Source organism: Seriola lalandi, unplaced genomic scaffold (genome assembly GCF_002814215.2).
Source record: "Seriola lalandi dorsalis isolate HSWRI2012SDOR001 ecotype SW California unplaced genomic scaffold, Sedor1 jcf7180002053927, whole genome shotgun sequence".
NCBI lineage: Eukaryota > Metazoa > Chordata > Actinopteri > Carangiformes > Carangidae > Seriola > Seriola lalandi.
Window position 1 is genome coordinate 333253 of NW_019524480.1, and position 13902 is coordinate 347154.

At 39.5% G+C, this 13902-nt stretch overlaps 3 protein-coding genes across 3 annotated transcripts in view; 2 read left to right on the plus strand and 1 right to left on the minus strand.

Moving 5' to 3' along the window:
- The window catches only part of esamb (endothelial cell adhesion molecule b), a 47013-nt gene extending 41502 nt beyond the window's left edge, over positions 1–5511 (plus strand). Inside the window, exons 6-7 of the mRNA XM_023402300.2 lie at positions 19–148; positions 1463–5511. Coding sequence (XP_023258068.1) covers positions 19–148; positions 1463–1934 — 602 coding nt within the window. The 3' untranslated portion in view covers positions 1935–5511. The remainder of the gene's footprint in view (positions 1–18; positions 149–1462) is intronic.
- On the minus strand, positions 4881–10616 carry acad8 (acyl-CoA dehydrogenase family, member 8). The gene is made up of 11 exons (XM_023402301.2): positions 10466–10616; positions 9098–9198; positions 8567–8736; positions 8226–8335; positions 8049–8125; positions 7804–7941; positions 7513–7648; positions 6747–6844; positions 6456–6608; positions 6250–6352; positions 4881–6095 (listed from the first exon to the last, which is right to left on the minus strand). The coding sequence occupies exons 1-11, from the start codon at positions 10581–10583 to the stop codon at positions 6040–6042; spliced, it is 1260 nt and encodes a 419-aa protein (XP_023258069.1). The 5' UTR covers positions 10584–10616; the 3' UTR covers positions 4881–6039.
- Positions 10617–10754: 138 nt separating this feature from the next.
- Positions 10755–13897, plus strand: thyn1 (thymocyte nuclear protein 1). Its single transcript, XM_023402303.2, has 8 exons — positions 10755–11094; positions 12358–12419; positions 12510–12697; positions 12792–12860; positions 13064–13156; positions 13249–13344; positions 13447–13597; positions 13721–13897. Exons 2-8 carry the CDS (start codon positions 12368–12370, stop codon positions 13765–13767), a joined length of 696 nt encoding a protein of 231 aa, XP_023258071.1. The 5' UTR covers positions 10755–11094; positions 12358–12367; the 3' UTR covers positions 13768–13897.
- The last annotated feature ends 5 nt before the right edge of the window (positions 13898–13902 follow it).

Sequence of the window (13902 nt, forward strand, 5' to 3'; positions counted from 1 at the left end):
CTGTGATCTGTTTCCAAGCTTCCAATGCAGGCATGATTGCAGCAGCTACACTGGGGTCAGTAGTGGGACTTATGGCCATGGTGTTGTTCCTCATATTCATCCTGAGAAGGAGACGAGACACTGAGGAGGAGATAGCCAATGAGATCAAGTGAGAGTTTCACTGTGCACTTAGTGACCACTTCATTAGATACACCTGTACAGTTTAATACAATTCAATACAACAGCTCTGCCATGAAGTCTACCTTTTATGAAGTTTATAATATTCAGTTTTTGATGACAGTGTCACAAATGCGAATCAGTTAGAGGTTTATTATTGAGGTGATAGTTGAAGATGGTCTGTTTCTGGACTAAATTATATTGAGAGATGTCTCTAAATTTCTCCTACATGAGGGGAGCAGAATATTAGACACACCTCTGAATATAATGCGATCCATTATAACACCCCCACGAACTACGACCTCATTGCAAAAACATGTAACTGAATGAACACCTCTGTGACAGTGTCACATTTTTGAAATCATAAAAATGTATGGCAGAACAGTCTTATTGGATTGCATTAGACCGGACAGGTGTATCTAGTGTGCGTGTGTGTGTGTGTGTGTGTTTGTGTGTGTGTGTGTGTGTGTATAATCAGGCTTTGCAGTTATTACCTGCATCCAGACCATGACAGCTATTACAAGTTATTTATATATGCAGTGGTGAAAAGAAACAGTCAGTTCACTCAAGTATGGATTCAAGTGCAGTTTTGAGATTCTTTTACCTAAGCCTGCATTTGATAATTAGAATATTATTTTATAAAGAAAAATGCAATGCTGAACAATTTCTGAATTCAAATGTACTTGATATTTGTAATCCCCTACATTTCAGAAGGAAATACTTTGAATTTGTACACAACTGTACTGGTCGGACAGTTATAGTTCTCAGTAACTTTAGATTCTGATTTTACATAACAAACATATGTTAGTAGTAAAATAAAATTTTGTATTATAGTTTAAATGAGCCCACAATTTACAATGCTTGTACAAGTTGCTCCACCATGACCAGATAAAACATTCAAATTGGGTTACATGGTCATTCTTCAGTGACAGTAATATTTCCATAATATAGGTGTATAATATTATTACACTCTGAAACATTCTTCTAATTAGTACTTTTACTTTTAATAAATTATTTATAAGTATTTATAAGTACATTGTGGTATTACCACTTGTTTAAACTATCTGAATACTTTGTTTGTTTTATTGACTTTGTTTGCGCTTTACTGTGAAACTCAATGTGAGTAAAAAACACTGAAGCTGAATGTGTGTCAAATTTGTTGGCCAACTAAAGAGCAAAATGTGTATTTTCACTTTATGGAAGCAAGAAAAGATTTCACTGAGCTGCCTTTTGTGTCATTCTTCATTTTAGTCACTTGAATAAATGATGAGCTTTTGCTTTCCCTGCTCGTCTCTCTCTGCCACAGGGAGGATGCTCAGGCACCAAAGCGAGTGTCATGGGCAAAGAGCAATACCGGCTCCGACATCGTGTCCAAGAACGGCACACTGTCCTCCATAGCCACCAGTCCTCGGCCGCGAGACCCACATCAGCCCAACTTCCACTACCCCTACTCCCCCACCTCAGCCTCAGACACAGGCTCAGTGATTAACGCCTACCAGCTGCGTCCTGGAGAAGCCAACACCTTACAGGGACTTCCTGGTTACAACATTGGAGGCACTCCATCACGTAAACACAAGCGGCCTCCCAATGCAAACGGGGCCCCTCCGCAGGTCTTCAGGAGTCCTGTAGTCGCCATCCCCAAAAGGACTGAGGGGGCGCAGCCTCAGGTGCCACCGCCACTCACTGTGTCCCCACAAATCAGCTCCTCCACTCTGACACGCATGGGAGCTGTTGCTGTCATGGTGCCTGCTCAAAGCCAAGCTGGCTCGCTGGTGTAGCCGGCAGAAGCATCTCTGATGGGGAAATAAGAGGATGGCGGTTGTGGCTGGAGAGAAAGTATGCCTTGAAATGGAAAGCACTTTCTCCATGAAGACCTGAGAGGTTGTGAAAGGCGAAACTGTCTCGCACGTGGTTTGTGCATCATTTGCACAACCTCTCCCTTCAGTTTGTTAATAAAAGTGAGTGCATCGTTGTTCATTTCAGTTTGTTTTCGTATGTTGCATTCTGGCTCACTATGGACAAATATATTTTATTTACTCCCTTAGAGATCTATAAAATGGTCTCCAAAAGCATTAAAATGCCAATTATTTCAAGAGTTGTGTTAATTTAACGAAATCTGTCAGGATATCGTAAACCATAATGTGTGGTTGATTTCGCATAGAGTTTTGCAGTTCTTGCAAAATATAATGTTTTGGCTACATTTGTATAATGTACGAAAAGACTAAATATGACTTGTTTTTTACAATTTAATTTCTATTACATTGTACATGGCCATGTATTGATCACTTTGATTTACTTTTCTCAGGCTAACTGCACTAGTTCAAAGCAAAAACCCAGCAAAACCACAATTCAGGTATTACAAATGGTTCTCTTTTTTCGAATTTCTTGCTTTCTTAGACCCACATTTACCTGTGTTCACTGAAGGGTTGTTTATTTAGCCTACTGTAACAATGTCAATATGATTTCATGACACTGATGTCTACTGAGAGAACATACTGTCTGAGTTTTTTGCCTGTTATGGTAGATGGAATGTAACCAAAATAGTGAGTATAGCAATGTTGAAGTTGATGAGTTCTGACTATTTTGTTCCAAGGTGCTTGGTTTAACTTGATGTAATTGCTGTAAACATATGAGGCCATTAGTAGAGACGCACGGTTAAAAATATTTGATCAGTCCTCCTGCTGATGCTCATATGTATGGGGCCATTATTGTAGCAAAACTACTTACAAATGTGAGTAGAGAGTTGTGTAACTGTGTCTTAATGCGGGATCAGATTGGTTAATGTAAATTTGTAAAATAAAAATTAAAAAAAATCTCCAAATCTGTATTCAGATTTGCAAGTGTATTGAGAATTGTAAATATGTAGACAAATTTGTAAATGTGTACATAGATATTAATGGCTTAAGTCTAAGTATTTTTGCTCCGACACCAGGAAATACAGACAAATCATCAGTTAGAAGTCGTGTGGACCTCTCAGTTGTCTTTTCACACGTGACTTTTGCTGCTCTTGTGCTGTGGCAGATCTGCAAATGTGTGGGGAGATCCAACCTAGCAACCCACCACGACATCACCCATTGGGTTTGTGAACTGCCATTCGAAGCCTCGAGTTTAAATGTCTGTATATATTTGACTTTTATTGTAAATCATTGCCTTTACTATAATGTTCATCAGCATTAAAAAAAACAAAAAAACAAACAATAAACATTAAAGACATTGAACTGAACTAAAAATGTTTACAAATGTTCTTGTTTATTCAGTCATATCCAGCTTCCAAAGGCAATGACTTACTATAAAAGCCAAATGTTTGAGCTCTCAAATGTTTTTTATTTCATAATTCTATCTACTTCAGAGGCTGAGAAATAACGGTTTTAGTGATCGTCAACTTTTTCAGAAAACCCCTCAGGTTTCAGGAGGTTGTTTTCAGACAATGCTCAGGTTTTAGTCGGTTTGTTTAGAGGGCACCTTAGGCCTTAATGGGTTAAATGAACAAACTCCCACCTGACATGTTCTTTTCTACATTGTGTATTGTAGCCTATATAAGAACACACTTGATGGTTTTGTTAATGAACAGCTGACAGAAGGTCCTCATACTGAACAGCAGTCACCAAAGAAGTCAGTGTAACGGCATCAACAACAGTTACTCATTTCGTTTTGCGCTACTTAAAAAAAAAAAAAAAGGCTGTAGTCACTTCACATTTAGATGAATGATTTTTTTCCTCCAGTTTATTTGTGCCGCAGATTAAATGTTATATTTAATCATAGTGTCAGTAACTGCTTTGATCATATTCTGGGTGTTTAATCTTCCAATCTACGTTGCAGTAAATTAGTCTAACAACGTGTGCGTTTGTTTTAGCTCCAACTTAAGGATCAATGTCAGTGATCTGTATAAATAATGGTGTATCCCATTCGCTTATTAAGCATCCTCATTTCCTCTCGTCTTGTTTCTCCCTCACACGAGATGCGAGCTGCAGAGGCGAGGAAGGGACGGAGGAGTGGAGACTGAAAACAAGTAAATGGGTTTAACCTAACTCACCCTAACCCCAATTCTTTCAGCAACTGATTTTTACTGAAATTATGGTATTGACTTAATTGTTAAACAAATATTTTTAAGTCCCACGAATGTTTGGATGTTATTTATATAAACAGTGTAAAAATAACGTAGTTACATGTAGTAAAAATTGTAGTACAGATCTTACATAGTGACGCTCCAACATGGAGCGCAATGCTTCACACAGGACATTTTGCTTTAGTCTTTGAGGGGTGACGATCAGTGCACGAACAGGACATCTCATTTCCTGAAAAACGTAATCTGAAAGTCTTAATTTTAAGTACAAAAGTAATTAAAGTAAAAAACATTTACAAATCTTAATACATTTGCAAATCTGAATTTCTTTTACACTTACAAATCTGATTACACACACATGGCTGAGATAGTTACACAATTCTCCACTCACATTTGTAAATAGTTTTGCAACAATAACCCTAACCCATACATTTGTTTTCTTGTAATTATCCTGAACTCTGGAGATAATGTGGCAGTGAGTTACTGATGTATACAAATTACCTGTAGCACTTTTACAGCGGTTCTGATTGTTGACAGTTTTTTCAATAAATGTTCTGGAGGTGTTTGGTTTGAGCATAACTCAATTAAAAATCACTTGCTTATAAACACAATTCATACAAAGTGACAGAAAATTCAGGATGCCAATGAAAAAGCCGATTCCTTTTTTTGAAAGTTGAGATTATTTTATTTGGAGTGTGACCTGCAAATTGCAAAGTGACATGTGAATACACAACCCATATAATGCTATCTGTGGTAGTACACACAGGATGTTCTTCTGCAGGCAGTTTACATACTACAGAATACACAATGGGGTAAAATACAGTAACAACACAGTAGACATGAACATAAATAGGATGTAAAAAGCCACTTTTGGGAGAGAGATACTGAGACTGCATGTGATATAAAGTAGATGTGATTTCAAACAACCATATAATTGTAATGGCACTTAAGTTAGTTTTTAATCATTTTACACAACTGGAAAAAGAATTCAAACTTCTTTTCACAAACTCAGCAAAACTGTTATAAAGAGCAGCTTTTTATACAGTAACTAGATTAAACCTCTATATCAACACTAGCAGCATAACCGGAAACAAAGGAAAACGTTATGTTTTTTACCACTGCTGGATGTTGGTGTTCAGTAAATGCTATGTGTGACTAAAATCAAAAGGTTTTTTTTCCCCATGTACAGCGGCCATAATATGTAATCTCAGGCTCAGCTTCACATTGTCAGACATTGTCAATGTTCATCAGTTGCATTCTGTACATAAATAAAATGTGCTTTGTCTACTGTACTCACATTTAGCTATGCCTTGAACTGTATGGTAATGTTAGCATGCTAGCGTAAAATGTTAATGTTCTGCATTTTTACATGATATCATAGGTTTGATCTTAAAGTACAGCTGGAAATTCATTTGTTACTTTGAAAAAAAAAAAGTGTTGGGCATGTGGAAATTTTGACCCATGAAAAGTCAATTGGATTGATCCTCTATGAGCCATGAATCTATTGATATTTTATTGGCAGTTGTTACTGAGATATTTCACTCTGGATCAGAGTTAGATGTCAGACTGATGAATCAACATTGTCATCCCTACTGCCCTGCCACCAGTGTAGCTGAAAATGAAACAAAAAAACAAATATTATACTAGAAAATCCTATGTTTGGTTTACCCCAAATTCTCCAATGATTTTAGTGACCTTTGGAAAAACTACAATGCAGAGGGCAATCCAGGAAGCCAGTCACACAGTAACAAACCAGAGATGAAGACCATAATAATATGATCACTACTGAAGTCACTTAAAGGTCCAGAGGAGGAGTTTTATCACGACTCTGTCAGTAGATTTCGGGAAATGATCATCCTCATCACCTCGTTTGTTCCTTTAGGAGAAATAAAAAAAAAAGAAAAAAAAAAAGGGAGTCACTCAAACTGTGATCATTAGAAAATCACTGTCTGGATTTTTAAATGTAAGGAAATCAAATTCTGAACATCAAAACCAAAGAAAATAAGAGGCTCATTGTGATAAAAGCTCACCCTCTAAGATCTGATGTACTCTGATGTCACGGACAAACTGCTGCACTGCGTAGTCTTTGAGGTAACCGTACCCACCGTGCATCTGAAGAGCCTGGTTGCAGATCTGTTCACGGAGCAAGGATACATGTCATACAGAAAAAGTATCTAGTATATCAAACGTTCTTCAGTGTCAATTAATGCTACTATTACCAAACAGTAATACTCACATTAAAACACTCATCTGTTGCAAAGAGCTTGGCCATGGAGCAGAGAGAAACAGCATCAGAGCGGTTCTCCTGCAACGCCGTCGCAGCTTCACGCACCAGAAGGCGAGACGCAACCAACTTGGTGGCCATTTCTGCCAGTTTGAACTGGAGAAACTACAAACAGCACAGACAAAGACAGAAGGAAAGATGACATAAGGAATCACTGACAGGACCTGAGGCTAAATAGCCTACTTTGAATTTTGGATCTCTGGATCTGCGTGTCAATAGACTGTAAAAATGTGAGCTACTTACTTGGTTGTTGGAAAGTGTCTCTCCAAACTGTTTCCGTACCAACAGGTGATCCCTCGCTAGCTGTACACAGGCATGTGCCGCCCCAAGAGAACAGGAAGCTGTTGGCAGAGCAGAACTTCTGACTGAGACGCTGCTTGTGGTTGACAATGAGCAGAGGATCACCAGGATGTGTTTTTCCAACTTTTTCTGAACACTGTGACCACAAGTGGCAATGATGGAATAATGGTAAATATATAAGAGTAGACCAGTAGTGGAGTTTAACAGTAACACTACTAGAGAAGTCATACAGTCAGCAAACTGATTCTAATGTCAGTTACACAGCAGTACTATATATATATATATCTCTAAAGTTTTCTACCATCAGCTATAAGCTCCTGGTTACACCAGACTAAGCACTAAAGAGTTTTGCTTCATTTGAATTCAATTTTTCATTTACAAAAGGTAAGAATGTTTTATTTCCTCTTTAAAAATGTACACAGTCATATTTACATTTTAATGTCTGCTACCAAATCCAGTCTTCATGTTTTCATCACCTCTGTTCTTTTTAAGAATATGCACAGATTTTATACTCAAACAACAGGTTCATTCACCGCTGCTGGCTTGCTACTGTTTTACACTAAAATTTATTTAAATGTCTATAAAATCTACATTTGGATGTAATTATTTACATCAGCTGTAAAGCTATGGGGATAACTGACAAAGTTTGGATAGCAGAGAGTGCTGTTTAAGAGAGGGCTGACTGCTTGGATAGTGTTTTCCTCCTCACCAATATTAATCCTGCCTCCATTCAGGCCTTTCATGGCGATGCCGAAGCCTTGTCCTTCCTCACCGAGCCGGTTACTCACTGGAACCTCACAATCCTCAAATATCACCGCCCTGGTCGGCTGAGAGTTCCAGCCCACCTGAAGAACAGATTGCATAACAGCTGAGTGACTATGACTTAATTCTGCCATCTAGTGGTTACCTGTAAACACATAAAGAGCAAAATACAAGCACGTACATACAAGCCAAAAACGCATATTCTCTTAAGAAATGTTGTGAATCTGTAAACTCTGACCTTCTTCTCTTTTTTGCCGAAACTGAGGCCTGGAGTTCCCTTCTCCACCACCAAACACGAGATGCCTTTAGGCCCTTTACCTCCTGTTCTGCACATCACAACATAGACGTCTGTGTCTCCTCCTCCGCTGATGAAGGCCTGGAAAGTCACCATCAAGAGATGAAGACATGTTTCTGTGTTTTCCAGTGGTTGGTCAAATAGACACCAAGCCACATGTGAGCGTCAGCAATGCTTGAAAATTGTACCTTAGAGCCATTCAAGATGTAGTGGTCACCTTTCCGCTGTGCAGAGGTCAGAAGTGAAGCAGCATCACTGCCGCTGCCTAAAATCAAAGATCAGAGAACCACCTTTGAATATTAGTACACTGACACAACAGGATTTTTGGTGATATTTTTTGGTGTGGATTCTTGTATTAAATTGACCTGGTTCTGTGAGACAATAGGATGCAAACTTTTCCATCGAACATAAATCAGGACAGAACTTCTCCCTCTGCTCATTATTGCCAAAAGTGTCGATCATCCAGCCACACATGCTGCAAAGAAAAGGAGCGCACCGCAAATTGTCAGGCAAAGCAAATATCTGTCATAGCTATCACTGTAGTGCACACATAACTGGCAAATGTTGTTATTTGGGACATTCCATGACTTTCATGAAGCCTCAAGCCAGTACCAAACTCTCAACATGTAGACATCCAAATAATTGAACTTTTCTTCAAATTTTATTTGCAGGTGCATGTCATTGTCGCCGGATGAGGGATTCATACTTGTGGATACTGATGTAGGCTGTGGTGCTGACACATCCTGTGGACAGAGCCTCAAAGATGACCGATGTGTCCAGCCGAGAAAGACCTGATCCTCCAAAATCGGGCTGAACATAGATCCCTCCAAACCCCAGCTGGGCTGCTTTCCGCATCGTCTCGACTGGAAAGATTTCCTGGAAAAGTTAAATTATTTTAGTTATTATAGCCCAACCGATGCTGGATTTATGAGGTAGATGTTGATAACTGATATATGATGACAACATATCAATCGATAGTGATTTTTCTTTAACATAACATAAACGACATTGATATGGTTTCCTTAAATCTGCTTTGTGAGCAGGACATTTTACAAATTTTCTACAGGTACTTATATCCAGCTGTTTACTATGTTTCAAAAGATGATTGTACTTATAGAAGCATAATGTAGCCAAACAACAGTCTCTCTAACCAAGTGAGTAATTAACAAAATTATACTTTATGAACCCCCAACTCTGTTGCCTTTTCACATCTCCTTAGTAAACTGCTGCAAAATACCTTCTGGTCCCATTCTGCCATGTGTGGAGCCATTTCATTGGCTGCAAAGTCAAAGGCCACTTTCTGGAACTCCTTCTGTTCATCTGTGAGTCCATGAGCAGCTGTCAAAGAGCAAAGAATACTAAGTACATATAGAGACAGTAAAATGCAATTGTGCTGGTGCTCTGAAATCCAGTCTCAGGAACGCAAACATGAAGGTACAGTAAATGGAGCTGCAGTTGTCAGATTGCTTTTAAATATTTTTGGATGGCAGTAGTCTCCTTGTTGCAGATGCAGGTGTGACTGATACATTATGCCTTTGAAATTATTTTGGATTCCCAAAGGACACACTCTTAGACAACTACTACTCCTGTCTACTACTACAGCTGTCTTTCTTTCAGCTTATTGCTCGTGAGAGAGGAGATCAGTTGCTGCAGCTAACTGCAGGCCATTCTGGTGAGTCAGACTCAGTCTCAATCAATCTGTTCTCTAGTACCCAGTACTTACAGTATTGTCCATGTTTCTCCTGCCAACGAGATTACTGTAAGCTTTCTGAAAACCACTGTATTTGTTTGTTTGTTGTCACTCATGCACATGAGCGTCTAAGCCTATGTGCATATATCCCCCCTCTCTCTTCTACCTGACCTCTCTTTTTCACTCAGGCTTGCTGTGCCATCCTGGAACCTCTCTCTTTTCCTTATTCCAGATGTTTTAGAGGTGGAGCCAACTGAAAGTTTAACTCTTCATATATGTTCCATCTATAATTTCCTCATCCTGATGGTCCATGTACTAAACTTGCCATGTTGGTCTAGTCTGTACACCCCCCTGGAAGAGGGATTCCTCCCCCTTTTCCCTGGAAGAGGGTTTTTTAGGGAAGCTTTTTTCTTATCCAAATCGGGGGTCTGGGGATAGAGGGGTAGAGGATAAAGTCACTGAAGTTACATTTGTGATATTGAGCTGTCTGACTTGACTTGACGTTACTACGAAAGTAGAAAACTGTGAGAAAAGCTTCCAGAATCAGAAGAAAAAAAAAATACACACTAAAGTATTAAATGATAAAAATTCCGGTTTGGTAAGAGTCCTTCACACTACCAGCCTGAGAAGAGGGGCGGTGTTAAGAGGGGTGTATAGCTCCCTCTGCCTCATGACTGGAGGACCAGGAGGACCAAAACTAACCAATAGCAGCTACGTAAATTAAAGAAATTAATGTGTGTGTTTACTAATTCTTGTTTCATTAACGCTCAAATATTGATGAGTCCTGGAGAGCTTTAAACGTTATGTTACATTTGTTCGTTATGTTCACCCGGTGCCGCTCACATTTTATTTCATTACAACACACAGCTGTTGTCATGTAAACTAACTAACGGTTCGCATTTTTCTGGGTCTTACGGTCGACACATGAAGCTATCCCTCTTCTCTGTGAGCTTCTGTTCAATAAAACACGCTGGTTCCTGCAGATGCTGAAGCCCAGTCTGGCGACTCTTGCTAGAGGTCCGACAGCCGCCATGTTTACCTCCACAGTGTTATGTCACTGCGCTGCCGCTGCTGCTGCTGGGAAATGTGGTTTTATCAGCAGAGAGGAATATTATGTGGACAACTGGTAAAGTTAAGGGAAACTTACTGACAGTGACAATACTGATCGACAACTTTCCCGTTTTTTCATTAGTTGTTGTAGTTATTGCCGTGAACGGATGTTAAACATCCTTGTTAACGTATTGATACTGTTAAAAACACACAAAAGGCGATTTCACATGTTTGTTGTCTACATAGACAACAAAAGACCAGGTCTATCTTAACTGTCGAATCGGACACGAACTTCAGCGTCGTTATGATAACGACATCAAACCACATTTTAGATTAAAATGCGCGTTGACGTCCACCACCCGTCGAACCGAGAATACCATCGCCAACGGGAGTTGCTGGTGTATAAACCAAGCGCACCGTTGAGGTCACATGTAAATTTTAATTCGGCGCGTTTTGATGGCTGACTATTCACCTGAATCCCTGCTCAGCTAAAGGTAAGTTTTGTCAGTGCTTGGAGGGATTATCTACAGCTACTTTACAATGTGTATTACTATCACGTTTAGGTTACGTCACGTGTCGCTTGTGTTGAGCTGTTAAAGCTCTAGCTAATCTCTGCCATGTCTTGTGATGCAAACCAAAAAACTGGGAGAATAAAATTTAAGTGCAGCATATATTTCCATGTCGAAGGATGTTCTTCACAGTTTTCAATACACAGTTAAATGAGAGCTTCCCTATGTAAGCCCAGCATCCATGTTAAATGATGTTTGATCTGTCACTGGGCCCCACAGTGGGTATCAGGCTGTGCAATCAGAAGTGTGCTCGGCCCCTACAGGTGACACCGTGTTGTAGCCAACAGTGCTGCTTTTAGCTCCTAAACTTACCCAAGCAAAGAGTAAATAATCAGCAGCTTCATCCTGCCTTTCACCTTATCTACACTGTATCTGCCTAGGCTAAGGTGCTGTGGCTTGATAGACGTGGGCCATGGGCCGCTCAGTAGTGCAGCTGTTGTCCCTTCTTGTGTAGCTCCACTAGTTGTACCATTAGTTACCAGTTATATTCTGTCAGGGAACTGGCACTCTCTGACCTGGTGCAGATAAGTGTCATTTAAAGACTATGTTCATTTCCAACTGTATTTTTATGCTTAAACTGTTTATAATTTCAGACCTCATGTTTATATCATTGTAAAGATAATACTCCTAGTGCTATCACAGTTAGGACACAACTAAATAAATGATTGTTTTCTTTTAATAATATATTTAAATCAGTAAGACAGTCATAACGTGGGCTACATCTCTCCTTCAACATGTCTATAATGTGTTTGCCCAATTTTAGGTTGGACAGAAATGAATTATGACTGAGCACAGTACTGAGCATCACTAGCAAGGCAACCCGCTAGTGATGCTGATTACAAAACGCTCCTCAGAAGTTACCACACACTGAAAATGTACCCAAACGTTATGTGGACCATGAAAAATGTTATATTACTTATATTATTGTTTTACACACTAGTTTCATCATACTATCATTGAATCATGTCGAATGGGTGACATGGCTCTGACATTAACAGCTCTCTCTCTCTCTATCTGTCTGTCTATACATTCATGTGTGTGTGTATGGATAAATGCTGATTTGTTTGTTTTGCTGAAATAATTTGTCAATCATTTGAATTAATCTGGACTGGCTGTGTTAGGTTACCACACAAGAGGAAACTATGGATTTCAACTAAAACACTAACGCTGTCACGTCTCTCTTTATAGTCTTTGAGAGATGCCACCAGCGAGAAAGGCCAGAGTGGGTAAAAGAAGAAGAGCAAGTTCAGGTAAGCAAATTAAATCACAGAATAAAACTAATTGACTGATACATGTAAGTTATTTTCTAACGAGTGACGATTCTTGGCTCAACAACACAGACAAAGGTGACGAAGATGAAACGGCATCTTCTGCAAAAGAAAGAGTTGGTAGAAAGAGGAAAGCTGCAGCTTCTGCTGAGACTGGAGCAAATAAGGAGAGCTCAGAGTCGCCTGGTTCTCCACAGCACTGTCGCTGGCTGATGAAGTCTGAGCCCGAGAGCCGCTTTGACAACGGGGTCGATATGAAGGTATGTAGCAGTGACAGCCTCATCAGCACAGTCTGTTGTTGTTGTAAACTGCGCGTGGGCTGCACTCGTCTGATGCTTGTGGTTCATTCGGCAGTTTGGGATCGAGGATCTGAAGGCTTTGCCTAATCAGACCGACTGCTGGGATGGGGTCCGCAATTATCAGGTAGAGTCACAAAAACACTGACTGCTGTAATGAAAAGATGTTTACTGGAAATAAGGGACCAGTACAAATCCAGTCTGAAAAGGCTTTTCGTCATCTTATTCTCCCAAGCCTTGGGCATATTCTTTTCTCGAGAAAAGAATGAGTACAATTTTTTTTTTCTTTCCTCTGTGGGAATGTCCCTCGAAATTATCTATCATCTACAGGCGCGCAATTTTATGAGGCAGATGAAAGAAGGGGAGTTGGCTTTCTTTTACCACAGCAACTGCAAGGAACCGGGGATAGCAGGAATCATGAAAGTAAGTGACTTTCTCTCCACTGCTGGAAATATTTTAATGATTATAACAAAGCTACAGACAGGCATGATATTCAGCTGTATTTCCTTTTCCAGATTGTGAAGGAAGCTTATGTGGACCACACTCAGTTTGACAAGAAAGATGTCCATTATGATGCAACCAGCAAACCAGACAACCCAAAGTGGAGCATGGTAACAGAATAAAAGCTAATGCAATTACATGTATATGTCCATCAAGTACAGTTACTGGCAATAAACAAGCATTAAGGTTGAACTTGTCTCCTTCTCTTTCAGGTAGATGTCCAGTATCAAAGAATGTTGAAGCGTTTTGTTCCTCTGGCTGAGCTTAAAAAGTATCACCTGCAGCATCGGGCCAAGGGAGGGCCTCTGAAGGACATGGCACTTTTTACAAGGGCCAGGCTCTCTGTGCAAGCCCTCACCACTGGTATGTAAAGAAGCACACTGTCCAATCCTATTATTATTATTATTATTATTATTATTATTATTATTTTACTTTATTACAGTCATGGACTAGTTCTGAACACTCCATCTGTTTTTCTCTCTGCAGAGGAGTTTGACTTTGTTTTGAGTTTGGAGGACAAAGAACCACTGTGAGCATGTGAAGTCATGAAACTGCCACCAATAGTATACCATCAGCTCTGTGTTTATGCGAAGTGTAATCAATATAACATACTGTAGTGTTTTTTTCTTGTTCATAAATATTATTAAATGTGGTTTTGTCAAATTATG